This window comes from Ostrinia furnacalis, unplaced genomic scaffold (genome assembly GCF_004193835.3).
Source record: "Ostrinia furnacalis isolate ACB-3 unplaced genomic scaffold, ASM419383v2 OfSCF6633, whole genome shotgun sequence".
In the NCBI taxonomy this organism is placed as follows: domain Eukaryota; kingdom Metazoa; phylum Arthropoda; class Insecta; order Lepidoptera; family Crambidae; genus Ostrinia; species Ostrinia furnacalis.
In genome coordinates, this window is record NW_021136872.1 from 10,959 (window position 1) to 36,432 (window position 25,474).

Genomic DNA, 25,474 nt, shown 5'->3' on the forward strand with positions numbered 1-25,474 from the left:
AATTAAACTATGTTGCACCTTAGCTAGATAGACAAAACTTTGGGATTACGTAGGTTGAAAGTTGGCACTCATTTGAAAAAAAAACTGTGATTGTACTACCAAAGGAAATCATTATACAGGGTGTTACAATTTTTATTTTTTATTTTTTTCCATCATGGAAGGTAGTAATAGAGCTGTTGTTTTTTTATATTATTACTATGAGACACAACTACACCTGTGCAATAATTTAAATTCGTCAGTTACATAGTTTTGGAGAAAAAAATAAAACAGTTTTAGGTATAGTTGGGTGGCGTGGCTCCCTGGGGGGTATTGGGGGGGTGAAATTTTGCACATTATACTATCTTTATATTGTTGGCCACAGTTTCGAACTTCAGGCTCTGGGGGCACTTTTTCCAAGACTATCCTGCTACGCCCTTTACAGTACCTACTTAAATGCGCTCAAGTGAAATAAGGATTCGAAATGCCCCGAAGTAGAACACGAAGCGTCGTGCGTCGGTTTGCGTCGAAACATTCGTCCTTAGGAATCTGAACTTTGTTATAATGACAGACAGTGCAAATTGTAATGGCAACCGCCGAGATATAGGGATATTATCTATAGTAAGTACTACCAAAGATGATAAACTTAAACGAAGCAAACCATAATACGGGGAATTCCCAATAAAATGTTCATTGCGTGCGTAAGTAGGTACAACTATAAACACCTACTTACGAAGGCACTTTGTCTATGGTTGGTAAAGTACAGTGCGATAGTGCGAACAACAGTTTATTATCCTTTCCAGTCTGACTTAAGAAGTCAGTTTCAAGTCGCATGTGGTGCAGTAAGCAGTGTTATTTTAGTGTAGAACTAAAAATAAAATTAATATTGACCACATGAAAAATATTGAGTGCGTGATTTCTTATCTGAATTTATCGTGAGTACCTACTTAGATTAATCTTATTATCGGTACCTGTTTGTGTCATTGCATCTATTAATAGGTTGTCTAGAAAGTATGTAGTAGTAACTAAACGTAAAAGTTCTTTTTATTTCTATACACCACTAAATTTTTATCACCGAAAAAATTTTAACAGGTTATGTAGAAACGTGTGAAAAATTTAAAGCAAAAGAAAAACAAATGTTTTTCATAAAGTTAATTTTTTTATTAAATTTTCTTTAGTCCGTATTTTACGCGTCACAGCTGGGTCACTCCTCTGCTCGCTAGAGTAGTCGTACGCGCTCGCACGTTGCATCGATCTGTCTGTCTCGCTCACGCCTCGACCACGTTTCCAGTGTTATTATTACATACTTAGCTAACTTAGACCATTTTGAATTCTAATAAGTGTTACATTATCGTACGTAAATAGTGCTAGCGACGTGTGTGTCAATAAATTACCAATTTTAGGAGGATATTTTGAGTCACTTTATTTTACTTTTTTTTTTGCACAAATGGGATCAGTATCAATAACTCATTACCCAGAATTTTTTTTTTCGGTGATTAAAATTTAGTGGTGTATATCTATACTTATGCTGCTTTTATTAAGTGTCTACATCAATATTATTTGTATTTATGCTTTTCGTAAATGATACGCTCTACTAGACTCGTTTAAAACAAAACTGAGTTTATAAAAATGTAGAGCTATCTTTTAACCATTTTTTGATGGATTTTTTTTCTCGCTCATTTATGTAGGTACTTACCTCGCCCGTACCGACGCTCAAAGTAATTGATAACTTCTTTCTTCTTCAAATCTTTTATTGGTTGAACTTTATATTTGCCTTAGGTAAACATGGGTTAAAAACGTAATAGAGTTTTACAAACTTGTAGTAGAGTCAGTCTCAATACAGGTTACATAAATTAGAGAGAGGAATTCCCTAACAAATTGTAGATAACAAACTAAGTTTCAATAAAATATTTTTCTACTTAAGTCGTCTTCTATAATTATTTTAATTTATTATCATGATGATTGTACTAGGTAACTAGGTACCTATATCAAGTAGTATTTTATCATGAATGTAGAATACAATCGTACCCTTTTATACATTTTACTACATAAGTAGTACACTAATATTTATTTTATATCCTTACAATGCAACGAAACAGTCACAATGAATGACCATTTGTCTGTAACAAGGCCTGTTTCGAGTGCTATCGCTACAAGATGGCATCGCTAGCGATTCGCGAGGCACCTGCACCACCTCCGATGTCGGCCGTAGAGATTCAACAGGAGTATTTCGAAGCTGTAGGGAGCGTGGACTGGGAACTGTGAGTACTTATTTGTGTATTTTTTTTATTTTTAGCTTTATTTGTAATTAGATAACCATCAATCCCTAATTTTTAAGTGCCTCTATGAAAACAAAATGTCTGCTATGTGTTACCATAGGGGCAGGGCCGGATTAACCATCTCGGGGCCCCTAGGCACAGCTCGTTTTGGGCCCCCCTTTTTTTTGTCGCGGAGGAAATGCTTTGCGTACCGTCACCACTGCCGGGGGACAGGGTGGTTGGTGTGTGGGACTCCCGGCGCCCTAATAAGGGAAAAGGACGGGGTATATCTACTAAAACCTCCGCGGCGTTCCGTCGTAGCCCGAGTGGGGGTGTCGCGAGTATCCGACCGTAGCCTTAGACTTCCGCGACACCACGCTACAGCGACAGCTCGCCTACACGGCGGACCCTACACGCCCCCCTTGTGGGGGTCCGATGGGAATGCCCAAAACGCCAAGCCGTTCCCGTCAGACGAAGGTGACAAGGGTGCCCCCGCACCCCCGGCCTGCTGGCCGCCACCTGGGGGCAGAGTAGAACGGTCGTACAACCGCCTCCTCCGGCCCCTTCTCCGTCTGCGGAGCGATGGGGCGAGAAGATCGTTCTCCCGCTCGCGCTACGCTGCCTCCTTCTGAAGGATGATCTCTTCGCAAAAGGAGGCGACCACCTTCCAGCATCCTTCACTTCCCAGCATGGCGTTGACCAGGCTCGGAAGCGAAAGATCCCGGCCCACGACCGCAGTGAGGACACGGCGCTGCTCCTACCAGCCTGTGCAGACCGCGAGGGTGTGCTGCACCGTGTCATCCGCCGCGCCGCATTTGTGGCACGTACGGGGATTCCTGTCGCCCGATTCTATGCAGGTACGAACCGAAGCAGCCATGCCCGGTCAGCACCTGCGCCAGACGGAACGTGAGGAACCCGTGCGGTCGTACCGTCCAGAACAGGACCAATGGCGGCCAAACTGCGCGCGAGTCATGTCTTCGTGACGGCGCCGCACCGCTCCGGGGCCGGGCGCTTTCCACGCGCCTTCTGGTCTGCCATCCAGTGATAGATGACAGGCATGACCCCAGCTTCTAGCTCCCAAGGAGGAGTACCAGTGAGGACGCACGCCGCAGCGTGCCCTACCGTGCGGTAGGTCCTTGCGACCCTCTGCGCTATGGCCCGCTGGGGTCTGCACAGAAGGGCAGCATTCTCCCTCTTGTTGAGTGCGTCCGCCCAGACTGGGGCGCCATACAGCGCCATGCTCCTCAGAACGCCGGCATAAAGTCGACGACACCTCGTTTGTGGCCCTCCCAAATTCGGGAGGAGCCAACTCAGTACGCTGGCTGCCTTGAGGAGGCGTGGCGTTAGCCCGTTGAAGTGCGGGCTAAAATGCCACCTCCCGTCAAGCGTGAGGCCCAGATATTTCATTTGGCCTTTGACGTCAATCCTAAAAAGGTACTGAGGCACTCTGTGATGTTGAAGCGCCTAGAGTATGGTGGGATGAGGGATGGTATTGAAAGCGTTGGCTATATCGAATGATACAGCCAACACACCCTCAGACCTCTCCCTAGCCTCCACAGTGAAGCTTTTTAGCCTCTGAAGGGCGTCGACTGTCGACCTGTCATGTAAACCAAAGCAGTAATGCCAACGTCACGAAAATTAATTAGGTTTCACAATATCGAAATATGAAGATTGAATGTGTAAACCAAAATAAGGCGAAGTTTTGAGGTGGTTTGAGTTTTGTTGCATAAAAATAATCTTTAAAATTATTTTTTTTCATTTTTTTATCGGGAGTGCTGGGCCCCTGGTCATAGTGGGCCCCTGGCCATAGTGGGCCCCTAGGCACTGGCCTAAAGTGCCTTATGGATAATACGGCACTGCATAGGGGTCACTTAAAAAAATGAGATTGATGGTGAAAACGGGCATAAGTATGTTGCGGGCGGCGCAGGAAGCAGGACCCGACCGGTCCTTTCTGGAAATCCTTGGGTGAGGCCTTTGTCCAGCAGTGGACGTCATTTGGCTGAAACAAAACTAGGTCACACGCATTGATTAAGATAATTAATAATAGTACTAAGTGATAAAACATTTAGGTAAAATACTAATGTTAAATATAAATATTGATTAATTTAAGAAGGAATTCACTCCCGTCTAGGTGTTCTGCATAAAGAAGTTACAAAATAATAATACTTACTTCGGTAGGTACTTATCCATCCATCCTCACAAACTTTTACACTTACTATGTAATATTTTCATAGGTAGGATAGGTAGTAATTAAAGTATTTTTTGTTTACAGTTATGAAAAAAAAGATCGAAAATATTTACTTCAAAAAATTGCCGTAGCGCTGTGTGGTCCGCCGACCAAAGAAGGAAACCTGACTACTGGTATGTTATTTCATAATTAAAAACACCATAATTTTTATTCGGGAATTTTAAAAATGTTGAAATATTAAACCTTATAGACTATTTTTGTAGATGGCCACCTGAAACTTCAAGGCTATGAACTTCGCGACGAGGAAAGCATCATGAAAGTGTTCGAAAAGATATGTGAACAAGGTGAATTTCTTCTATAATTTTATTATTCCCACTTAACGTTGCTGCTGCAACTCTTGTTGCACACAGGATCTAAAAACCCAAATAGATAAAGACTGAAAATTCGCTTTTCTTTCTTCTTACCCATATTTCGTTGCGGGTTCAACCACTAACAGGCGGACGCACTTGCACTGGAGGGAAGTCAGAACGTAGTAACGGAAGAACATTAAGGCCGGCAATACACAGACAGGTCGAGCAGTTAGTCAGTGATCAACATACACGGACCGCTCTTGCAGTCAAGAGTCAACAGCTTGAAGCTGCCAGTGATAACTCGAGCAGTTGGTATTAACTGCTCAACAAATCACAAGCGCGCGCGCCGTGGAATGAAGAAAGTGGGCGGAGGTCACTGCGCGAGACCTGTCGACAGCTCGAGCAGTCAGTGTATGGCTGGCGACTGCTTGACCGCACGATGAAAATTCACCGTGCTGTCGACCGCCCGAATCAGTTGCAACTGCTCGAGCGGTTCGTGTTATGTGCGTCCATAGAACTCTGTAGTTCACTGTGCAGTCGCAGCTTGAAGCTGTCGACCCTGACTGCTTCAAGCGGTCCGTGTATTGCCGGCCTAACTCCTATGTTCTTCTGATTAATTTCGTTGCGGGTCCAATGACAGTTAACTTGACCTTCACTGGTTGTGTTTTTATTGGCGGTCAAGCTGTAGATCCTGACTACACAGGAGTTGCGGATGGATGGACGTTGTGAACATTTAATATCGTTCTTTTTTATTTGATTAAAAACCCTTAACCGTATGAGACTGCAGTAACAAACAATTGATTTCTATTGTGTCTCGATTCGCTGGCACTTGAGGGGTTAAATTAATGCACTAATCATTATTTTATTACAGCAAAATATTCATACAATGGCGACAATATTCTCATTTCAATATTGAGAATAGTATGCGTAGTTCCCAAGGAAGAAGTGCCGTTTTACCTTCCAACACCCTCGGACTATTGGGTTGATTTGCATGGAAAAAGGGAGGAAGTTCACACATACATTTTTCACGTTTTTTCTTTGAGGCAGTGCATTTCTATGAAGCCTGGAGGTAACTAACTATAAGTATTTTAAAACGTTGTTAATCCAGTTTAAGCTAAATCAGCACGAAAATAACAGACATACTAGCTCTTAAGTAAACAAATTAATGTTTTTTGTTGTTAATAAGTTCAAACATTTACGTGCATGAACATAGGTATTTGATTGTATTGGTCTGGGTGTTTTCTATCATAAGTGCGCTATTATATTATTTCTCGAGATGTATTTTTTGCGCTGACCCGATATCTAGTTGGTATTGTTGATCGAAGATTAATCAGCTTTTTTATTTTCTAGTAAAGAGTTGTCGAGTGTACATAGATCACGACGCACGAGTCTATAAAAACTGGGAAGATTACTTATCTGAAAACACTTTGCCGAAATCTGTCCTCGTGGTTCCAGAAAATGGCGAGTACAAAGGCAGAGTAAGTTTAAGTAAATGTATACAGGGTGGAAACGATAAGTGACCCCACTCTTATTATTATATCTATAGCTATACAAGATAAACGTAAACGAACTAAAGTCGCTGACAAAGCCCGATGGATTAGCAAGCTGAAATGGCAATAGGAAGGGCACATAGTTCGCAGAACTGACAGCCGATGGGGCAGCAAGGTTCTGGAGTGGCCGCGTACCGGAAAACGCAGCGTGGTACTTCCACCCACAAGGTGAACCGACGACATTGTAAAGGTAGCAGGAAGGAGCTGGACGCAGGCTGCTACCAACCGGGCAACATGGAAAGCATTAGGGGAGGCCTATGTTCAGCAGTGGACGTCCTATGGCTGAGATGAGGATGATACAAGATATCTAGAAACTGGTTACTGATGCTGAAAGTGCTTAACGAGCTCTATCAAACAGTATCAATCTGAAAATTCAATGATTCCAGCTTCCATTTGGTAAGTAAGTACAGCCACTTGAAAAGTGTGTTATCTTTTCAGAATGTTCGCAGGCAGGGAGTAGGTGACATTGACATGCCAAAAGTTAGGCTGACGGTGGTTCCTTCACCAGCATTGGGATTGGGAGCAACAGTGATTAGCGCTACTGATAAACTTAGCACGGGTAAAATGTTTATGCAGTTTTATTGATTGTATATTTTTTTAATCACAATAGGGTATTTGCCTCCACCAATCAATTGACGTATTTTTTAAAAACTGTCAAAACGAGACTCCAATAGATTTTGTATGGCAATACCTACTAGCCAGTGACCTCACTTTTTTGTCAACTCAATTTAATTATTTTTTTCAAATACAATGCAACCAAAAATCTTAATTTACATGTAATTTAAAATTAATTAAGTTTTTAAGACCAGAAAGAAGTGCCTTTTTAAAAAAGTTGTGCTTTAGAATTATTGGGGAGTGGTGGCAAATACCCAATTTAAAAAAAAAATAATGCTCCGTTACGTGGTCAAGTCACATATTCTTTTGTTTTTTTTTTTCATAAAAAAGCTGAATAAATATTTTTGTGTGTGAGATCTTTTTTGTGATAGTAATAAAATTATCTTTCTTCTAAATTATTCAGTGGCCAACATTGGCGCCCTAGCAGGAGTGGTGGGTGCACTTGCCGCCCCAGCAATTGCGCCCGTGGCGCTTAGTGCAGCGATGGTAGTAGGTGTTGCTACCGGCAGCTATGCTATCGTACGGTCTTCGATCACTTTGACCGATAGAAATAAACACGAGCAAGTAAGTCACCACGAGTTTGTTAGTTTTGTTACTCTTTCACGCAAAAATTGAGAACTGGTTTGGTGAAACTTTAGTGCCTTTTTCCTGGGATGCGGATTTCAGCACGCGTGCGGATATGGTCTCTCCATAGATATATAGAGAGTTGCCAACTAATGAAACGCTAGTGTCGCATTACAAATTCACACACACAAAGAAATCAAAATGCTCATTATCCACTGCGGTATCAGTACTCAACGTTCGAATAATCTTTAGTACTACGCAAGCAATGTAAACTGTCACTGCTGTCATCATTGCTTTCACGAGCAATGTGTTCTGTTTTTGGGCGTATTGCTGCGACACCGTCCCCGCCCCCTTGGCACTTAACTAAAGGGAGATCCTTTAGTTTCTGTGATCTGTCATGTGGGTCTCTATAATCTGTGGCGTGCGTACATTATAATCACGTTGCTGGTTGCGTTCTAAAAAAACTTATGAAATAATAAAATGCGGGCAGCCCACGAAATTAAAACACCATAATGTTTTGTATAAAATTTTCGAACTGCGGACGAAGACACGTTGTTTTAACGCTACATTTTTACTAATTATCCTGCTTTCGCCTCCGAGATTTAATTTACCATGTAGTACCCCTGTACGACAACCCAATCCGCACACAATATTCAGCGCAGTAGTAGTAAAAAACAAAAGAGCGGGCAACCCCACCCCTACCACGCTGTGGGCTCGGTGTCCGAGCGGTCTCATTCCTTTGTGCGCACGCGCAACGACCGCACGCAGTATAAGAAAAATGCTTAAGTGACGTCACCAGGACGTTTTTTACCGACAAAAAACGTAATTATTTTAAGTTGTGCAGTGTAGTGACGAGAATTAGACCCAACACAAGGTTGGTTGTAACAACTATTTTGTGCAAGTGCTCGTACATTTTTATTATAAGCGTTGTGACACGACGCGTAACTTTGACCCATTTTTAGCTCCAAGTTAACGCGCGATGTTAACCAGTAGCCATTTTTTGCTCCGAGGTAATGCGAGATGTTACCCAGTAGCCATTCTTTTGCTCCGAGGTAATGCGAGATGTTACCCAGTAGCCATTTTTTATGATCAAACGAACTTACCAAGTGAAGTTCGATCTAAATTATCCTGTTTTCGCCGAAGAGATTTAAGGTCCCTCCCAACCCGAAGATTTCTATATCTTCTTCCCTGGAGGTAAACGTCAATGTCATCTCTTCTCTAAATATAATGAGACCGCTCGGACACCGAGCCCACAGCGTGGTAGGGGTGGGGTTGCCCGCTCTTTTGTTTTTTACTACTACTGCGCTGAATATTGTGTGCGGATTGGGTTGTCGTACAGGGGTACTACATGGTAAATTAAATCTCTTCGGCGAAAACAGGATAATTTAGATCGAACTTCACTTGGTAAGTTCGTTTGATCATTTAACCATAAACCTGTCGTCAACTTACTTTGTGACGATACGTTAGGCTAAAAAGTTGAAGATGTTTTCGTACTATCCGTTCGCTTTAAGTTTGCCGCTGGCGATATGACGTCACTCGAAGGGAAACGTCTATAGGTAACTATAACAAACTATATTTAAACTATTTTTTATTTATTAATATTGATAAGAATTGTGTATTTGCGTAAAATAAGTCACATTAATCGCGTTTAATCACTAACTAATTGCCTTTAATCGCGGTTGGGGGAGGGGACTCCCATTCCACGGACCGGCAAACTTAGCGCGAACGGGTAGTAACTAGTAATTGTTGTTCATTAAAATATTAGTTCGTATTTAATATTTTTTGTTTCAGAGTATAGGATTAGAAAACTCAGAGGCCCGTGCCAGTTGGATTAATATACTGGTGTCCAGTGTGGGAATGTCATGTAGCGCTGCTGGGAAGCTGTTGTCTTGGGCAGCCGCATCTGGTACTAACGTTAAGGTATTGTCTCAAGATAGTCTTTGTCAGTTTTATAAGTAGATCACCATCATAATCATCATCATCTCAGCCATAGGACGTCCACTGCTGAACATAGGCCTCCCCCAATGCTTTAAATGTTGCTCGGTTGGTGAACCTTTGCTGCCCAAATGCCTCAAGGTCCAAAAAAATGGCCCGTAAACAATACAAGAACACTATTTCATAATAGGTACCTACTTGCCTTTTAATAAAACTAATTGTATCTAAAACATTTCAGATTCTTATGAACGCCGTCCAATTTTTACAATATGCAAACCTGGGTTCTGGATGTATTGGAGTCGCCAATAGTCTAGGAGACATGATATACAAGGTTTGTCTTGATGATTGAGTTAAACATAGTTTTATTAATGAGTTGGAATTTTATTTTATTTAATAAAATAATGATTTTACAGTATAACAAATACGATGAAACGCCGACGGGCTTGGAAATATTCCAGTTTACGACGTCAGCCCTATTCTTAGGTATAGGCGTTATGTCCAACAGAACTGCGCAGGATATCGTACAAGACGCCCAAGCGGACACCATCAACAAAATGAGGGATGATCTTTCAAGCAATGCGAAGAAGTAAGCGATCTTAACTTAATCGTAAAAATTAGGCACAGTCAGCGTCAAATTGTTCGTGATAGTTGATGTTTTATAATTTTTCATGTTTTTGTAATTTCCAATACGATAATGTTATTGTTTATGGAATAAATGACTATGACCCAAAGTGGCCAAAAAGTAGGCAACACAACCTTAATCCAAACCAAATGTAACAAAGACGTGTTGCGAACTTTTTGACTACTTTGGATGACACGAACTATTTGACGCTGACTGTGCTAATTGAGCACTTACTAATTTAAAGCCAATTTCTAACAATGTTTTAACTTTTGTCACTGTTTTGTCCTTTTACGTCATTCCGAAATCAACCTTTGATTGTGAAGAGACATTGTCATGAGTTTATGAAGTGATTATTTTTTTAAATAATATAGTCTGACGCAACGTTCGAATGTTCCTCAGGAAAATGTTCGATAAGATGTCTGCAGAAACTCGCAGAGTCAAGGGAATGGTGCAAGGCAATGCTGACGTGATACAGGCTGTCAAAAACATTGAAAACCCTGATGAATTCTTCGCAAAACTTGCAAGAATTAACAAACAGCTAAACAAGAACAAACTTCGCATTTCCCTATCGCCAGACGGGCAACCACTAATTAACAACAATTATAAAGTAGGCGTTGGCGACTTACAAGCGCTCGGTAAACAAGGTCGAGACCAACTATTTGCCAAATATGGCCCAGCAAATGTAACCACTAAGAATGCACCAACTAGAGTGTATGCCTCAAATACCTCAGCCAACAGTTCGTCGTTGTCTCAACAAAACACATCTTGGACCGTAAGACCCGAGGAAATCATCAAGATCACCACATTTCTTATAAATCTAAGCAAAATAGATCAAGACCAACTCGCGGAAATTGTTTCGATTTTAAGTGCCGATATTCACGATGCGTTTTTACTTCTATGTGCTGAAATGATAGCTTCATTAATACCAGCAGAAATTAAAAAACTTTTGGCCTTAGATTCCCACTTTAAAATTCGCATTATCCTTTTCATATTCAATTACATTAGATCACAAATCAGCGTAGACGATCCCAATTCAAATCTTTCTTTTGCGAACATACTGAAAGAATATGTAAGAGAGGGTAGAATAAACAAATTTACGCTCTTGAGACTCAAAAAGAAGCTGATGGAAAAAGTGGACAAATATAAAACCGATCCTCGTTTGTTTGACGACATGCACAGTTTTCGAAACACCTACAACAGCAGCGAGCTATCGACAATCCGGACTGGAGAAGTCCTCAAAATAGGAGCCCACGAGATTCTCATAAAAAATAACACAACAGAAAAACTCGAAGAATACCTAGAAATGTATTCTCAAAGCCAATGCGACAAGTTTCTAAGCCTGTGCTTTGGATTAATATCGTCTTTGTCTAAAACGCAGCTACAGAGTTTGAATAAAATTAATCCTGACGAAGACGCAGTTTTGCAAGTTTCGTACTTCTTAGTTCACGAAACTGAAGGAATACTATTTGACTTCTTAATTGAAGAAAGTATGGAGACAGAATTATTATTAGAGGATATGATTGTGTCTCTTAAAGATGATTTGATGAGATGGTGTTATAAGCAGAGGGTTCGCCCTCACAAAACTTGTGAAGTGTGCAAAGGAATCCGTTATACCTAAACTAGCGACCCGCCCCTGTTCGCACAGTTACAAATTTACAATGTATTAAACTTATGTACCTAAAAACCTTCCTCTTGAATCACTATATCTAATAAAAAAAACTGCATCAAAATCCGTTTTAAAGATATACCTAAGCATACATACAGACAGACAGCGGATAGACATTTGTTTTATACTATGTAATTATAATGATATGGTATAATGTGGTGCTCGTAATTATATCGCCAAGTGCCTTATAGTATTATCAATTTAAGTTAGCTCTAAAGATACAAATACATGTCAATATAAATAAGAGTATATTTCAACATTTCGTTGAATAACATAAAAATAATTTAAACAACAGTGAATAAATAAGTTGCTAAATTTTATTATACTGACTTTCATTTCAAAATTACACAAGAAACCAAGTTTTGATAAAGTTATGTACTAATAAGTAACTTCTATAATGTACCTAGACTGAAAATACAATAAGTTTATTGGGGGAGAGTTTTCATAAGATTTTCTTTGCCTCGTTCTTCGGTAGATGACGGTGGGTTATACTCAAAAAATTTTGCAATAAAATACCTGAAAAGAATAATTCACTACTTAGTTCAAACATTACTAGCTTCTTACTTCTTTGTCCATTATAGTAGAGACAATAGATAAGTAAAATAAATCGTAATACTCGTACATACTTGACGCGACGCGACCCAACATGAAAAAATCAAGTAGGTACTTAGTCGTTGTATTTATTACTGACCTACACGTCGCGTATTACACAAATCACGTGAAGTATTTGGTCGCATTACGTTGCATCGCGTCGCCTAATGTAGCGTTGCGTCGCGTCGCGTCACTTAATGTCGCGTTCCGTCTCTTCATGTCACGTTCTGTCGCTTTAGGTCGCTTTCCGTCGTTACATGTCGCGTTCCGTAGCTTCCATGTCACGTTCCGTCGCTCACTTAGGACAGTAAGCGAAAGCGTCTCACCAGACCAATATCTCGACGGTGACTAGTACGGCCGCGGCGGCGGTCTGCGCGGCCACGCGAGCGGTGTCGGTGGCGCCTCGCAGCGCGGCCGCCAGCATCGCGTCGCCGGCGTCCGACGCCGCCTCGAGCGCGGCCACTAGCAGCGCCGGCGCCTCTAGCCACCGAGGCCGGCGGCGCCATCAGGACTACTGCTCAAAGTTCAAATCGAAAGCGTCTCACCAGACCAATATCTCGACGGTGACTAGTACGGCCGCGGCGGCGGTCTGCGCGGCCACGCGAGCGGGGTCGGTGGCGCCTCGCAGTGCGGCCGCCAGCATCGCGTCGCCGGCGTCCGACGCCGCCTCGAGCGCGGCCACTAGCAGCGCCGGCGCCGCTAGCCACCGAGCCCCGCGGCGCCACCAGGACTGCTGCTCAAAGTTCAAACAAACACAATAAAGGCACAATTGGGTATTTGATACCATTCCCCAATACTAAGGCACAACTTTTTTAAAAGAACACTTTATTTTTAAAGTACCTGTAAATTATGATTTTTGGCTGCATTGTCATTGAAAAAAGTAGGTAGTTGAGTTGAGAAAATAGTGACGTCATAAGCTAGTATTGCCATGACGTCACTAAGGAACTGCTAAAGTTCAAAAGATACAAAGCCTGTGCAGTGACTAGAATACTGACCGGCCACTGCAAACTAAACAAACATAAATCGAACATGAACATGACCGAGGAAACTCTGTGCAGATTCTGCCATACAGAAGAAGAAACGGCCATGCATGTTCTTTGCTCATGCTTCCCGCTTATGAGCAAAAGAAGTATCCATCTCGGGCGACACATCATGCACCCGGATGAGATAGCAGATATCACGCTCCAAAGAATCTGGAAATTTATAGACTCAACGGGACTAAGCAGTGAACTCTAAAGACAAGGGCTGCCACAATAGATCAAACCTGGTCGAGTTGGCGCAAATAAAGGCCCAAAAACCAATAATAATAATTATTGCCATACAAAATCTATGGGAGTCTCGTTTTGACAGTTTTAAAAAGTACGTCAATTGATTGGTGGTGTCAAATATCCTATTAGGTACGCATGTTCATAAAATGATAAAATACATATAAAAACATAGTAAGCGGATACAAACCTTCGACATAACGGCAATAAGGAGCAATAAAGAGGTGGCGGCAGTGACGAACGCACTCAGCTTCCCATATCCCATCACAAGACGAATGGTAGGTTTCGTAATTCTGCAAATAGAGTAGACGTACCAGCTACCATCAACCAATCCATAAAGGGATTATTTGCATTTCCAAAATATTCTTTTTTTTTAAGTAGATACTTAAGGTATAGTTACGCGACTTTAGACCATAAAGATCGATAAAATGCCTCGATATTACATCGTGGCGTACATCCGAGCCCTATACTTGTAATGAACGATAGATTTTAAAAATAGGTTTACGGATAGGACACCTACTCTGCTAACGCTATTCTGGTGACTACAAAATTAAATGCGATAGTCCTTGTACTGCTTCAGTGCTCATCAGTTGGCGCTACTGTCTTCGCCACTAGCAATTGACAGTGACCTTACTCTACAGCAGCCTTTCTCAAAGTGGGCGACGGCGATAACCCCTCCTTGCGAGCGCTGCAGGCCTAAAGGGGGACGGTAAGAGGTCCAGAAAAAAAAATCGGATCGTTTGAAGTTATAGCGGTTTTTAAGGAGGTGGAAAAATGGGGGCGCTAAAGGCAGTAGAAAAAATAAGCTTGGGAACCCCTGCTCTACAGTGACGCCAACTGCTGAGCGCTACGGGGCTACGGGACTATTCCCACCTCTCGTTCCCACCAATGCAACTCCTGTGTAGCCAGGATCTACAGCTAGACCGCCATAAAAACCCAACCAATGAAGGTCAAGTTTGTCCCGGGGAAAGTTAAACTGTCATTGGACCCGCAACGAAATTAATCAGAAGAATATAGGAGGAGTTCGAAATTGAGGTTCGACTTCCTTCCATTGCAAATCGGGTGAGAGGTGACAAAAAAAGGTTTAGAGTAGGCGCACACCGTTGATTTTTAGTTGGCCGATAGTTGTGCCCGATTTTAAATTGTATTAAGAATCGGCCAAATCGAATCGGCGTAGTGTGCGCACTCCCATACATGCCCATACTGATCAACTGCCCAAAACAATCGGCCGACGAAAAATCAACGGTGTGCGCCTACTCTTAACAACCTCTAAAAAAGAATATGCACCACTGACAATAAATATCAATTAAGGGGGCCATTCATCCATCATTGGCGTGGGCTAGTGCGTGATTCAAGATTTACCGTCTAGCGAAGCTGACATTGTTAAGCCGCTGTGCAACCTCGTCATCATCAAGCTCCAATTCCACCGGCTGCGAGGCGAAGGCACAAGCAGACATGGACACGCCCAGCAACGCCACCAGAAGAGCTCGGAGCTTCATACGCACTCCATCGGGACCTTCACCGTTCATGGATTTCAACTGGGAAAAACCAAGGTTAGTCACATCAATTCTGTTCTCGGTAGTTGAAAAGGCGAATCTTATACTTTTCGGATATGAGTTAACTCAAGGACAGCTAAGAATTACTCATTGAAATTATTTGAAACTTTATCTCCGTTTTTGGTGTTAGATTGAGCCCTAAGGGCGCAATTACGTGTACCTACCTATTGTTTGTTGTTGTGTAATACAAGAAACTTTTTTTTTTGCATTATAAAAGTAATCGGGGGACACGGCATTGACCCCGCCAAGTCAAGTAGTATCAGAGTAAATACAAATGAGTAGGTCATCTTCATAGGAACGCACGGGCGCGGCGCGGTTATATGTGAGCGCGCCAACACGTATGCGGCGCGCACGCACACACTGACAAAATTTAGCGGTGATTAGCGGTCAGGTGCGCCGAATTTTGTCAGTGTGTGCGTGCGCGCCGCATACGTATATTGGCGCGCTCACATACAAACCGCGCACGGTGCGTTTCTATGAAGATGACCTACTCATTTGTATTTACTCTGGTAGTATTTTACAGATAGGTAGTAACGGCAAACGGCTTTCAATCTTGTGATAGCTAACTAAAGCCTGGTCCGTGAGCATTGGACAAAATTCTACGTGCTCACGGACCAGGCTTTACCTACCTCTCGTTTGCGAGTTTGAATCGCTCATTGCCGATTTTAATGTGAGAAGCTGCTCAGTCTAAAAAAATTTAAGCATGACATTATACATGTTAAAACACCAATAATAACACCATTATTGTTAGAAAACCAGTATCTGTGGTCAACCAAAACCCATATCAATCACAATCCTCAAAGATTTCGGATGAAGCTCGATTCCCATCTTCGGTCTGATCATCACTCTTCATCAGGCAAGATGCTAGCCCAGAGCTTCCCTGTTGTTAGTAAAAAGGAATCCCCGAATCCTATTAGTTCCCCGTTATTGTGGAATGTATGCTTGGTTTTGAGGTCTTCATCATTGGTCTTCACCTCAATTTCACTTGAAACCTCAAATTTTTATTTAAAGAATAATGTGATAAAGCTTACCTTTTCCACCGCATTCGCGTGATTCTCATGTTTGAGCCGAAGTTGATCTAACAAGTTATTGCTTTCGGTCTCCATTTTTGCTTGAGAGGACTTCAAAATCCATTCATTGTAATCTTCGTTTTTGCATCAGAAATACATAATTCCATGAGTATCACACGAATTGTTGCTTTTTGAGTGTAATACAATTATTGTGACATAATGCCGCTCAGTCGGCTGAAGACAGACATTTCTAATTTTATTTTTTAATTTTATATGACTTGTTTATGTCAATTTTATGTGAATTTATTAGAGGTTTTATCGGGCTTCCTACATAGTTTTGTTCTTAGAGGTTTTGTTTGGTTTTGTTCCTATTCTAAAGAAATAGCGAGAAGATTAGAAAAAAACCCTGCTTCGAATGTCTTGCTACTCTAACAAACGCTAACTTTAATCGCAATATCTTTACAGTACAAAAGGCGAACTTAATGCCAATTGTGGTATTCTTTACCAGTCAACCTTTGGGCTAAATAGAAAACTTCGAGTAGGTGTTAGGTTAGTACATACATATTAAATGATAGAAGAATATTATCGCTATTATAATTATTAGGTATTCTGAGTATAAATGATTGAAAATTCGATTAAAATCCACAACATCGTTTATTATACTTGATTCACAGATCACAAACGCAGAGGTATTGTCTGAAAACGCAAAACTCTTGACACCAGTTGAACGTCATGAGCATTATGGCTGGCACCTTGTGCTTCAGCTTTCCCATCGACTTGAGGTTGACATGGGCCAGCAATAGTAAGACGTTGAGGGTCTTCACGAAAACAATGAAGAGCTGGCCCGCTAGATGTGGCAGGAATAGTGCGGGATTTTCCTGTAAGAATACAATCATTGCTAGGTTCTCGTACCTTTTTGCCCTTGGCGGTATTGTAACGCAAAATTATGGCTGCAGAAAGCGAAAATAAACTTAAATAATATTTTTGCGTATGGACACCTATAATTTCTCTCTCACGTCTCTTTTATTGAACTTTTGAATCTAAATTATCAAATGCATCACACACTAGATTGTGCCTTAAACCATTCCAACCTAATATTTCTGAATTCATCAATCGTTACAGGTCGAGGCCTGATGTTCGCATTTCTTTATATCAATCCCATTTATCGGACCGACTTATACTTTATCTTTTCTAAATATGTAATTAAGTCAGGGACAACATTGATATATGTTTTACTAATCAGTCAGAATTGATATCAAATGTTGTTTTCTAGCAGCACTGAAGGTACCTACTTCGGCCACAGTTCCAGCTCCAGCTATCCATTTCCATTTTTTCTCTCGCTCTCATCAAATGGTGATTCGTTGCGATATAACGAGGTGACATAACCGAAAATGGGTAGCTGGAACTGTGGCAGTTAGTACAGTGATCTTACAGTCAAGCATCCCACCACCAGACAGGCATATTGGAATAATCCCATTGAAGTTGCGATGATTTTCAGGTCATGTATGAGCATAAAGTTACCATCTTGCTCGTCTGTAGTAAGTGGAGTTTCGCCTAAGTGCTTCCTTAAATGGTTTGCATTAATAAACTGTGAAAAAGAAGTAACAATAAGAATCGATAATAAGTACATAAAAATCTTTCATTTTTTGGGACCATTATTATTTTTTTCACACGAAAAGAGGCATAAATTCAAATGAGCTTTATTAAAGACTAGCTTTTGCCCGCGGCTTCACCGCGTGAAATCTGGTTTGTCACAGATCGTCATAAATTATAGCCTATATGTTAAAGTGGGTTATAAGCAATAATACTGTAAAATTTCATCGGAATCCGTTCAGTAGTTTTTGCGTGAAAGAGTAATAAACATCCAAACATCCAAACTTTCGCATTTATAATATTAGTAGGAAGTAGGATTTAGTTAAACATTCTGTAAGAACAAAAATATTCCTTAAGACTCCCTAAAGCTAAAAAAAACTACAATATCAATCAGAAATCAAACTAAATAAATAATAGGTGATAAAGTATGAAACTTACGAAGCCAAGTGTTCCATAAAAATAAGTATAAAATACGCTAATACCGAACGTGGGGTGCTGACAAAACATTCTTGTGTTACCTAGATAAGGCTTCAGGAACGGTGATATGATTTTACTGAAGGGTAGTTTCATATCGTATTTTTTAATCGATTTACATTGCTAAGCATCATCATTTGAAATCAGTTCTTTGTTGTTTGTAATTTAATTATGCTCATTGTAGAAATCAACACTTGCAAAACGTCGATTTGAAATTGTTTTTTTTTTAAAATAAGTTCCAAGTTTACGGCTTCGGACCTTATCACATAAATCCCTTGACCACAGATCATATTTATTATGATATTTTTGAAGAAATGTTTACCTCGATCGAGCAAGACTCTCATAAACAGGGTGCGTTTTTTTATAGTTGAACAAACAATAAATACAACTACTTTTCCTATAATATTAAATTCACAAAAACAAATCCATACTCAATGACCGATTGCTGATGATAATTTGTATGGGAAGGTATTTATTTAAATATTTGAACTTCGGTCCCTTGGGAAAATATCAACCCTAAGACTCAATCCTATTTATAAAAATAACACACTGTAAGTATATTGATAGTATTTTATTATCTTGAAGAGATCAGTGAAAGATAACCGTCCAGTCGTGGATGACGTTTACATCATGGGGACAACGGGAAATAATTTTGAGTATTTTATTCAATTCCTTTTGTCCCCATCTTAGGGACAACAGGAATACATGTACAGTTACTAGGTACTCTATAATACCTATTCATTTGGTACGAGACTTGAGTGAAAAATCATTAGGCAAGCTTAAATACTGAGAGAACTAGGAGAAATGATCCAAAATGATGAGCAATTTAGGAAAAAGCAATTAGTGTGTCATCAAACAAACAAAAAGCCACTTCTTTGCTTTAATAAACTTTATTAACAATACGAACAAATTACATTACAATTTTAGATAAATAAAAATTAAGCTACAACACACTAAACAGTCATACAATAAAAAACAAGAGTAATTGAATCCTATGAAATAAACAAAACAAAAAATATTAGGCTCTAAATAAATTAAAACTAAAATACATAAATGTTGCTACAATAGACATCGTCTTTAAATATTGAAGAGCATTGAGATATAAGCGCATCTTGTATTGCAAATCTTGGAGGCATTCGTTGACATCCAGCTGAAAGTATATGACCTAAGAACGGATGCTGTTTTGACATAGCCGCGACAAAGGATCCTTCCATCGTGACCGACAGAAAATATGACGCTTTTGGTACAGAATCGACGACATCATGATTAGTGGCATGTGGTAGAGGTAGATTGTTCTGCATTGATTCAGGGAAAAGATATGGTGGCCCCATATTGTCAGAAAATATAGAAAAATCATACAGCAGAACAACTTGCGGACCATCGGATCCATTTCTGATCGGCATATTCACAAAATTTAAAGATGACGTATTCTTTTCTGGCTGTCCGTTTTCTTTTTGTGCAGTATCAAGTTCAAACGACTGTGTTTTATCAACAGAGTTATTCCTCACAGATACGGTATCAGCATTTTTATAGATAGAATCAATTATAGTTATTTCCGAAGTATTGACAAGTTGCATTTTTGGAGTAACAGTCGTAATTATATTGTCGCCTGAAATGTTTTGCGTCTTAAATATAACTTCACGTTTGTTTCTATGTTTTCTTATTACTGGTTCAGAAATTATTTCTTGATTGAATGATAAGGATCTATTTAAAAACGCTCTAGTTTCGTTGAGAATTTGATGCACTATACCATAAAACAATCCGAAAAACTCGTTTTGTTCGTCTCGATCGATATTATTGAGCGTTTTTGCGTATTCTTCAGGTTTGCTTCCCAAATCGTACTGTTTTAATATGGCAGTGATTCTTCGATCAGGCATTTGTCGCCTTTTGTACTGATTACTAAAACAACTAAGATCGATTCCTATTCCTCCATTCTTCCAAACGGAGAAAACTCTCGCGTAGAATGTTAGATAGCCAAGTGGAATCGTTCGCCATTTGTATTTTAGAGGTGTCATTGCCATGAATTTACTCAAAGGCATAATAGTGACGTTCACGTTTTCATTTTTTAAATGAAAATCTCTCAGTTCTTGTTGGTTTATTCCGTCACATATCCCACTTTCTCTGGTTGAATGGTGAGGTAGCAATTTGTTCATTAGCCGTGAATGTCGTTGTCCTCTATAGCCGTATTGTACCGAATCGTCTATTAAGAAGAATACGCTGAAGTGTAAGAAAGCATATTGTGTAGCCATGTCAGATAGGTATTCAGAAAATTGGCTGAATTGGACATGTTCTCCTCTTTGCACAATTTGATGGTAGTAGACTTCGCTGTCAGATTTAGATGCGTTGCAGTTGAGAACAAAAATTGGTTGTCTTCGGATCACACCCAACGTGCCCAAGCCGTAGATGATGAGAACAAATATGCCCAGGAGCATTCCCGTCATCCAACACGCGGAAAAAAGTTCTGAAAAGAAAGTTAACAACGCTTTATTTTACAGCTGAAGTATTAGAACTATTAAATAATTTCTCTACGTCTCTCTTAAGTTCGATGACATTACAATCATTTTCATTTATGTAACTTGTACAATAGTTGCACTTACAAAAATTAAACTTTTTGGTACATTTACTAACCTGGCCATCGTTCATACCACGACCTCTTAGGGGCGCATGTAACGTTCCAGCCAGGGGCGGCAGTGGGCTGGGCGGGCGGCCGCCCACTGTCCCCGCCGCCAGTCTCCACTTTCAAAAGGGGGTATTCTTCGTCGTTTTTTTGTGGTGGAGAATCCACCATATTTTTTTCCTGTAAAACAAATCAAGTAAATTATTTTTGATCCCTAAAGCTAAGCGTCCACTTGTCGGTATCGTACGCAACGGACGCATCGTACAAAACACATCGTATCGGATGTGCGATGCGTACGATGCGGATAGGTGGACGCACTTATATGAGTTTCTATATAAATAATACTACGATCCATTGCGTGCGATACGTCCGATGCGTACGATACCGACATGTGGACGCTAGCCTTTATAGTGAAGTTTAAGTTGTTACTGAGAAGTAAGCTCTTTTCGTAGACAGGCGAAGAGTGCAAAAGAACTCTTCCTTTCTCTATCGGCTAGGTATCTTCTAGATGTCGTCTAGTGGGCTAAGGGCATCCTACACTACATTGCCGCTGTCGTCTCTTCGACTTGCTAGGAAGCTATTCAGGAACTCTACCTTTTCTACCTCTCGGACATGACCGATTTTTAAACAATACATGAACAATAAGTTTCTTTTACTTACTTGTTATTTCTTATTAGACTGTCCGGATGATAAACCAATGCTCAAATTAAAATAATCCAGACAAACAACACGAAAAATTATTTTAAATTTTAAGAAATCCTCTGAAATTTTGCGTTTCTAATTTTAAACTGAATGTCAACGGACATTTTTCAGTTTATGACATTTATGAAGTAGGTATTTTATTTCTTGAAAAAAAAAAGTTTTTATCAATTTTTTTGGTAGTTTGAGAACAAATAATATTTAGAAATAATGATAGACGAGAGATGGCACGGTTAAACTCCGTTGGTACCACATACACACGTACCTATTTAAGTTGTAAAGGGTGCATTTTTGATGCATAATGTACAAATTCAATGTTTTAAAGGGCATCAGTGTTAGAAGAACCTAACAAGTTTCTAGCTTACATCCACGTCTGGGTATAACTTTGCGACCTTAGTTTGCGACGTGGTTCTTAAAGTTTGTAAAACACAATTAACTGTTCTTAGTCATGGTCTCAGATTACATACCACAAGTTGGTGAGTCATTGATATGATAAAGGGTTACATTAGGTAAGTACTAGCTTTCCGCCCGCGGCTTCGCCCGTGTCGAATTTTTCGGTTCGGCAATAAGTAATGTGGCGTTCACACACACAAATAAACACAAACTTTACCTCTTTATAATCGTTTCAGCCAAATGACGTCCACTGCTGGACAAAGGCCTCCCCCAAGGTTTTCCACAATGAACGGTCCTGCGCTGCCCGCATCCAGGCTCTTCCCGCGACCTTTACCTCTTTATAATATTAGTATAGATTTAAAATTTAGATAGCACGTACCTGAACCATATTTACATTGATCAATAGCCATGCTACCTACTGTTGTACATCCTACCACTTTGATAAAGAGCTATGTAATCTAATCTAATAGTTAGTGCAGTGCCGCACTTCCACCTAAAACTGCGCCCTTTGTTCTCACGAGTATTCTTCTCTTTATACTTTACCTACATAACTAACGTTATTAAGTCATATTGTCTAGGCATTATGAACAACACTATACGCTTAGCCCTAGGAATAATGGGTTCCGTTCCACCCGAAAAGTTTTAATAGTTACCTACTTACTATAGGTTACTAGGTATACTCGTACTTATCGACCTATGAGGGGTGGATGAATAACCAAATTGTATAATGGTGTAACAGCATGTTATAATTAGACCTATCATTATTGATTTGGTGGACAGTTTTTAAAACTTGCCTTGACATGTAATTATTGCTTAGTTTTTAATATTCAGTAATTACGCCGAGAAGCACGCCAGTACGTGAGACAAATCAGTTGTTGAATCAACAAAATTAAGCCGTAAAGGAAAAACATTTTCACGTAGCAGATATTCAGTAACGTTTCAAACGCGTTCTTGTACGTATTAATAAAACATGTACTGTTTTTCAAATAAGTTTTTGGGATAAATGGTAATAAAGTGAGGACATGGTGTTCACAGTGCATGGAAATTGATATGGTAAGCCTACATATTTTGCCAATATGGAAATCATTGGAGGAGGCCTATTTTGCCTAAGGTCAGCAGTGGACGTCCTGTGGCTGAAATGATGATGAAATATTTCAAATTCATAAACAATTTTTCACATAACAAAAACTCATTCATAACTAATCTTTCTAAGCTTTTGTTTCAAGTTTGGCATACAAATTTTTGTGACATTTGCGCTCTTTTATGACATTTTAGATTTACTAATTTTTATCCTTTGACTAAACTAGTAAAGGATATATTGATAAGGTGTTTTAATTCTGTCAGGAAACTAATGGATAGTGATGAGTGAGTCGTATAAAGAACAACATCCGTTGTTGTACGAAGACCTGTCTGATGAGGAGCAGTTCAGTCCTCGATACCAGAGACAATTCAGACCTATGGTGTTCAGAGGAAGAAGCAGGAGCAAAGTGAAGGGAGCAGCAGCAGTCATTCGACTTTGGCCAGGTACAACATGTTTTTAATTAGTTAACTTTAATATGCATACAACTTAACTCTTGACTTAAGGCTGGGTTGCACCATCTTACTTTGCAAACGAATGTCAAAAGTCTTTGAAACTCCATACAACAATCTTCTCTCTTCATACAAATTAGAATCGGGCCCAACTATCGGCCAACTAAAAGACCGTGGTCTGCGCCTAGGCTTATGGCCTAATAGTCAGTTGGACATAAATTTTCTGTTCAAAATGTAAATAGTGTATTCACTTCCTAGAGTTAGTTCTTTAATATAAAATATATATAGTTAGGTACTAATGTTTTAATAAGAGTGTTTTTTCATGATTGAATTGATCGGATCAAACACACAACGAAACACCTTCGAAAAAATTAAGGCACATTTTAAAAGTAGGAATAGATCTAATGTAGTTAAATAATTTGTTTACTTACATTTTTCAGAACACTGGTCATCTTCAGTAGCATACTGGTGGATGGGAATCGGCATGATCGCGCTAATAACCTTCGTGGTGTACAACATTGTGGCCTCTGCGGCTGTCCTACCGCCTGCCACCTACAAGGAAATGCGCATGCGAGCGCTTAACGACGCCGTCACCCCAGCACTGGATAATTCCCTAACATCCTTCAATGTTTACATGCATGTATTTATCGAAAATAACCAAGAAATAGATCTGAACAGTTATTTACCATACATCGACATTATAGCCAATAAATATTTAGATTTTAAATATCATCTAATTCTAGTACACAACGACACAACATCAAATACGAATATTCTAAGCGCCGAAGAAAATAATGAAAAAGCATTCGATTCGCTTTGGGCCGGGAACAGCGTACACCAATCCCCCAAAAATAATGTCAATGTTGAACACGTTGCTCTAAGCAAACTTATGGAAAAGTCTCCCCTTCGACAGGATTGGAAACATATACCGAAGCAATTTATAGAATTTTTGACTAGAGCTACATCAATTTGGGACAAAGGCGGCATAGCTTTCAATCCCACAATCCTAACGCCCCGATCACCGCATTCAATTTATATAGAAAAACTTCAAAATATCCTGAAAAACTTTCACCGTGTTGCTAAAAAGACTTTAAATGACCGAAAAGCTACCATAAACCACCATCCTATTATGAAGAAGAAAGTAAATAACATTCGAGATATAATAGATGCCATGGAACATGATGACGATGATCTTCCTCTACACAGCTCCATAGATTCAGATGTCAAGAAAAGTGCAAGCGTTGGCCCTAAGCAGTCACGTGATTCTATGTTTTCCAATGGGTCTAACACTAGTAATCTTCAGAAAACTCATCCAAAATTAGCTATTATTGACTTCAAAAATAAAACTTCCATGGATAATAAAAAAATGCATGATTCACAAGAGACATTAATGATGGCTGAATCAAAAAGCAATTTTTCCATTCAACCAGCAGAAAGTATTAATGGCACGTTTGGAATTCTACCAATGTTTTTGGAATTTTTGTTCAGAAATAAAGCTGATTTGAGTACACCAACGAGTGTAAGCCGCGATGATTCAATAACTGTTACTAGGAAACGTAAACATGTATTACCTGATCATATGAATAGAAGTTTCGATCAAGAGCCTTCTGATAATCTCAAGAAAGAGACCAAGAATTTAGAAGTGGTATTTAATTCTGCTAAACATACCCATGCTGTTAATAATGAAAGTTTTATTGAAACGTCCAAAGCAAATAACGTTAATCAGCTTACTATTGATTTGAAAGGAAATATTGTATCGTCTGAGGTCTCATGTCATGCTTTCTTAGGAACCATGTTTAGTAATGCTGTTCATTCAAACCCTCAAGAATCTATTACAGATTTTATTATTGCTGAATTATCCATCTTTTGCAGAGGAGTATTATCATCATGCAATGGAATTGACGTGATTTTGCCATAGACTCACCGTTATTGATATACCTACTTTTATTGTTGTACTGTTAAACTATTATGTAAGTTTTTTAATAAAGTAGATTTATCCAATATCATTTCTTTGCAATTGAA

At 39.8% G+C, this 25,474-nt stretch overlaps 5 protein-coding genes across 7 annotated transcripts; 2 read left to right on the plus strand and 3 right to left on the minus strand.

The window, feature by feature from the left end:
• The first annotated feature begins 778 nt into the window (after positions 1-778).
• Positions 779-12,044, plus strand: LOC114362582 (uncharacterized). 2 transcript variants are annotated; one of them, XM_028318033.1, is made up of 12 exons: positions 779-911; positions 2,107-2,237; positions 4,507-4,595; positions 4,686-4,766; positions 5,644-5,841; positions 6,123-6,250; positions 6,761-6,881; positions 7,341-7,501; positions 9,293-9,421; positions 9,675-9,767; positions 9,850-10,022; positions 10,458-12,044. In XM_028318033.1, exons 2-12 carry the CDS (start codon positions 2,134-2,136, stop codon positions 11,674-11,676), a joined length of 2,496 nt encoding a protein of 831 aa, XP_028173834.1. In that variant the 5' UTR covers positions 779-911; positions 2,107-2,133; the 3' UTR covers positions 11,677-12,044. The 2 variants fall into 2 exon arrangements, with proteins under 2 accessions (XP_028173834.1, XP_028173835.1); XM_028318034.1 differs by having other exon boundaries at positions 2,076-2,237; positions 10,458-11,735.
• On the minus strand, positions 12,041-16,382 carry LOC114362585 (uncharacterized). Its single transcript, XM_028318039.1, has 5 exons — positions 16,168-16,382; positions 14,943-15,118; positions 13,771-13,873; positions 12,861-13,048; positions 12,041-12,240 (listed from the first exon to the last, which is right to left on the minus strand). The coding sequence occupies exons 1-5, from the start codon at positions 16,240-16,242 to the stop codon at positions 12,150-12,152; spliced, it is 633 nt and encodes a 210-aa protein (XP_028173840.1). The 5' UTR covers positions 16,243-16,382; the 3' UTR covers positions 12,041-12,149.
• On the plus strand, positions 15,031-25,453 carry LOC114362583 (uncharacterized). 2 transcript variants are annotated; one of them, XM_028318035.1, is made up of 3 exons: positions 15,031-15,133; positions 23,267-23,446; positions 23,893-25,453. In XM_028318035.1, exons 2-3 carry the CDS (start codon positions 23,284-23,286, stop codon positions 25,368-25,370), a joined length of 1,641 nt encoding a protein of 546 aa, XP_028173836.1. In that variant the 5' UTR covers positions 15,031-15,133; positions 23,267-23,283; the 3' UTR covers positions 25,371-25,453. The 2 variants fall into 2 exon arrangements, with proteins under 2 accessions (XP_028173836.1, XP_028173837.1); XM_028318036.1 differs by lacking the exon at positions 15,031-15,133 and adding an exon at positions 22,270-22,975 and having other exon boundaries at positions 23,893-25,421.
• Positions 16,795-18,409, minus strand: LOC114362586 (uncharacterized). Its single transcript, XM_028318040.1, has 3 exons — positions 18,178-18,409; positions 17,579-17,734; positions 16,795-17,024 (listed from the first exon to the last, which is right to left on the minus strand). Exons 1-3 carry the CDS (start codon positions 18,307-18,309, stop codon positions 16,815-16,817), a joined length of 498 nt encoding a protein of 165 aa, XP_028173841.1. The 5' UTR covers positions 18,310-18,409; the 3' UTR covers positions 16,795-16,814.
• LOC114362584 (uncharacterized) lies at positions 19,241-21,648 on the minus strand. The gene is made up of 3 exons (XM_028318038.1): positions 21,491-21,648; positions 20,842-21,010; positions 19,241-20,674 (listed from the first exon to the last, which is right to left on the minus strand). The coding sequence occupies exons 2-3, from the start codon at positions 20,999-21,001 to the stop codon at positions 19,254-19,256; spliced, it is 1,581 nt and encodes a 526-aa protein (XP_028173839.1). The 5' UTR covers positions 21,002-21,010; positions 21,491-21,648; the 3' UTR covers positions 19,241-19,253.
• Positions 25,454-25,474: the final 21 nt, after the last annotated feature.

What these genes read in the sequence shown, in the direction of transcription:
- LOC114362585 (XM_028318039.1), bottom strand. Translation starts at nt 16,242, where the DNA reads ATGGAGACCGAAAGCAATAACTTGTTAGATCAACTTCGGCTCAAACAT. An exon ending in ACGCGAATGCGGTGGAAAAG is followed by an intron (nt 15,119 to 16,167) that starts GTAAGCTTTATC and finishes GGTTTTTCCCAG; the next exon opens with TTGAAATCCATGAACGGTGA. An exon ending in TTATTGCCGTTATGTCGAAG is followed by an intron (nt 13,049 to 13,770) that starts GTTTGTATCCGC and finishes AACTTTGAGCAG; the next exon opens with CAGTCCTGGTGGCGCCGCGG.
- LOC114362584 (XM_028318038.1), bottom strand. Translation starts at nt 21,001, where the DNA reads ATGGTGGATTCTCCACCACAAAAAAACGACGAAGAATACCCCCTTTTG. An exon ending in GTGGTATGAACGATGGCCAG is followed by an intron (nt 20,675 to 20,841) that starts GTTAGTAAATGT and finishes CTTTCTTTTCAG; the next exon opens with AACTTTTTTCCGCGTGTTGG.
- LOC114362583 (XM_028318035.1), top strand. Translation starts at nt 23,284, where the DNA reads ATGAGTGAGTCGTATAAAGAACAACATCCGTTGTTGTACGAAGACCTG. An exon ending in AGTCATTCGACTTTGGCCAG is followed by an intron (nt 23,447 to 23,892) that starts GTACAACATGTT and finishes TACATTTTTCAG; the next exon opens with AACACTGGTCATCTTCAGTA.
- LOC114362582 (XM_028318033.1), top strand. Translation starts at nt 2,134, where the DNA reads ATGGCATCGCTAGCGATTCGCGAGGCACCTGCACCACCTCCGATGTCG. An exon ending in ATGGCGAGTACAAAGGCAGA is followed by an intron (nt 6,251 to 6,760) that starts GTAAGTTTAAGT and finishes TTATCTTTTCAG; the next exon opens with AATGTTCGCAGGCAGGGAGT. An exon ending in TAGGAGACATGATATACAAG is followed by an intron (nt 9,768 to 9,849) that starts GTTTGTCTTGAT and finishes ATGATTTTACAG; the next exon opens with TATAACAAATACGATGAAAC.
- LOC114362586 (XM_028318040.1), bottom strand. Translation starts at nt 18,309, where the DNA reads ATGAAACTACCCTTCAGTAAAATCATATCACCGTTCCTGAAGCCTTAT. An exon ending in TTTATGGAACACTTGGCTTC is followed by an intron (nt 17,735 to 18,177) that starts GTAAGTTTCATA and finishes TCTTTTTCACAG; the next exon opens with TTTATTAATGCAAACCATTT. An exon ending in TGGTGGTGGGATGCTTGACT is followed by an intron (nt 17,025 to 17,578) that starts GTAAGATCACTG and finishes GTATTCTTACAG; the next exon opens with GAAAATCCCGCACTATTCCT.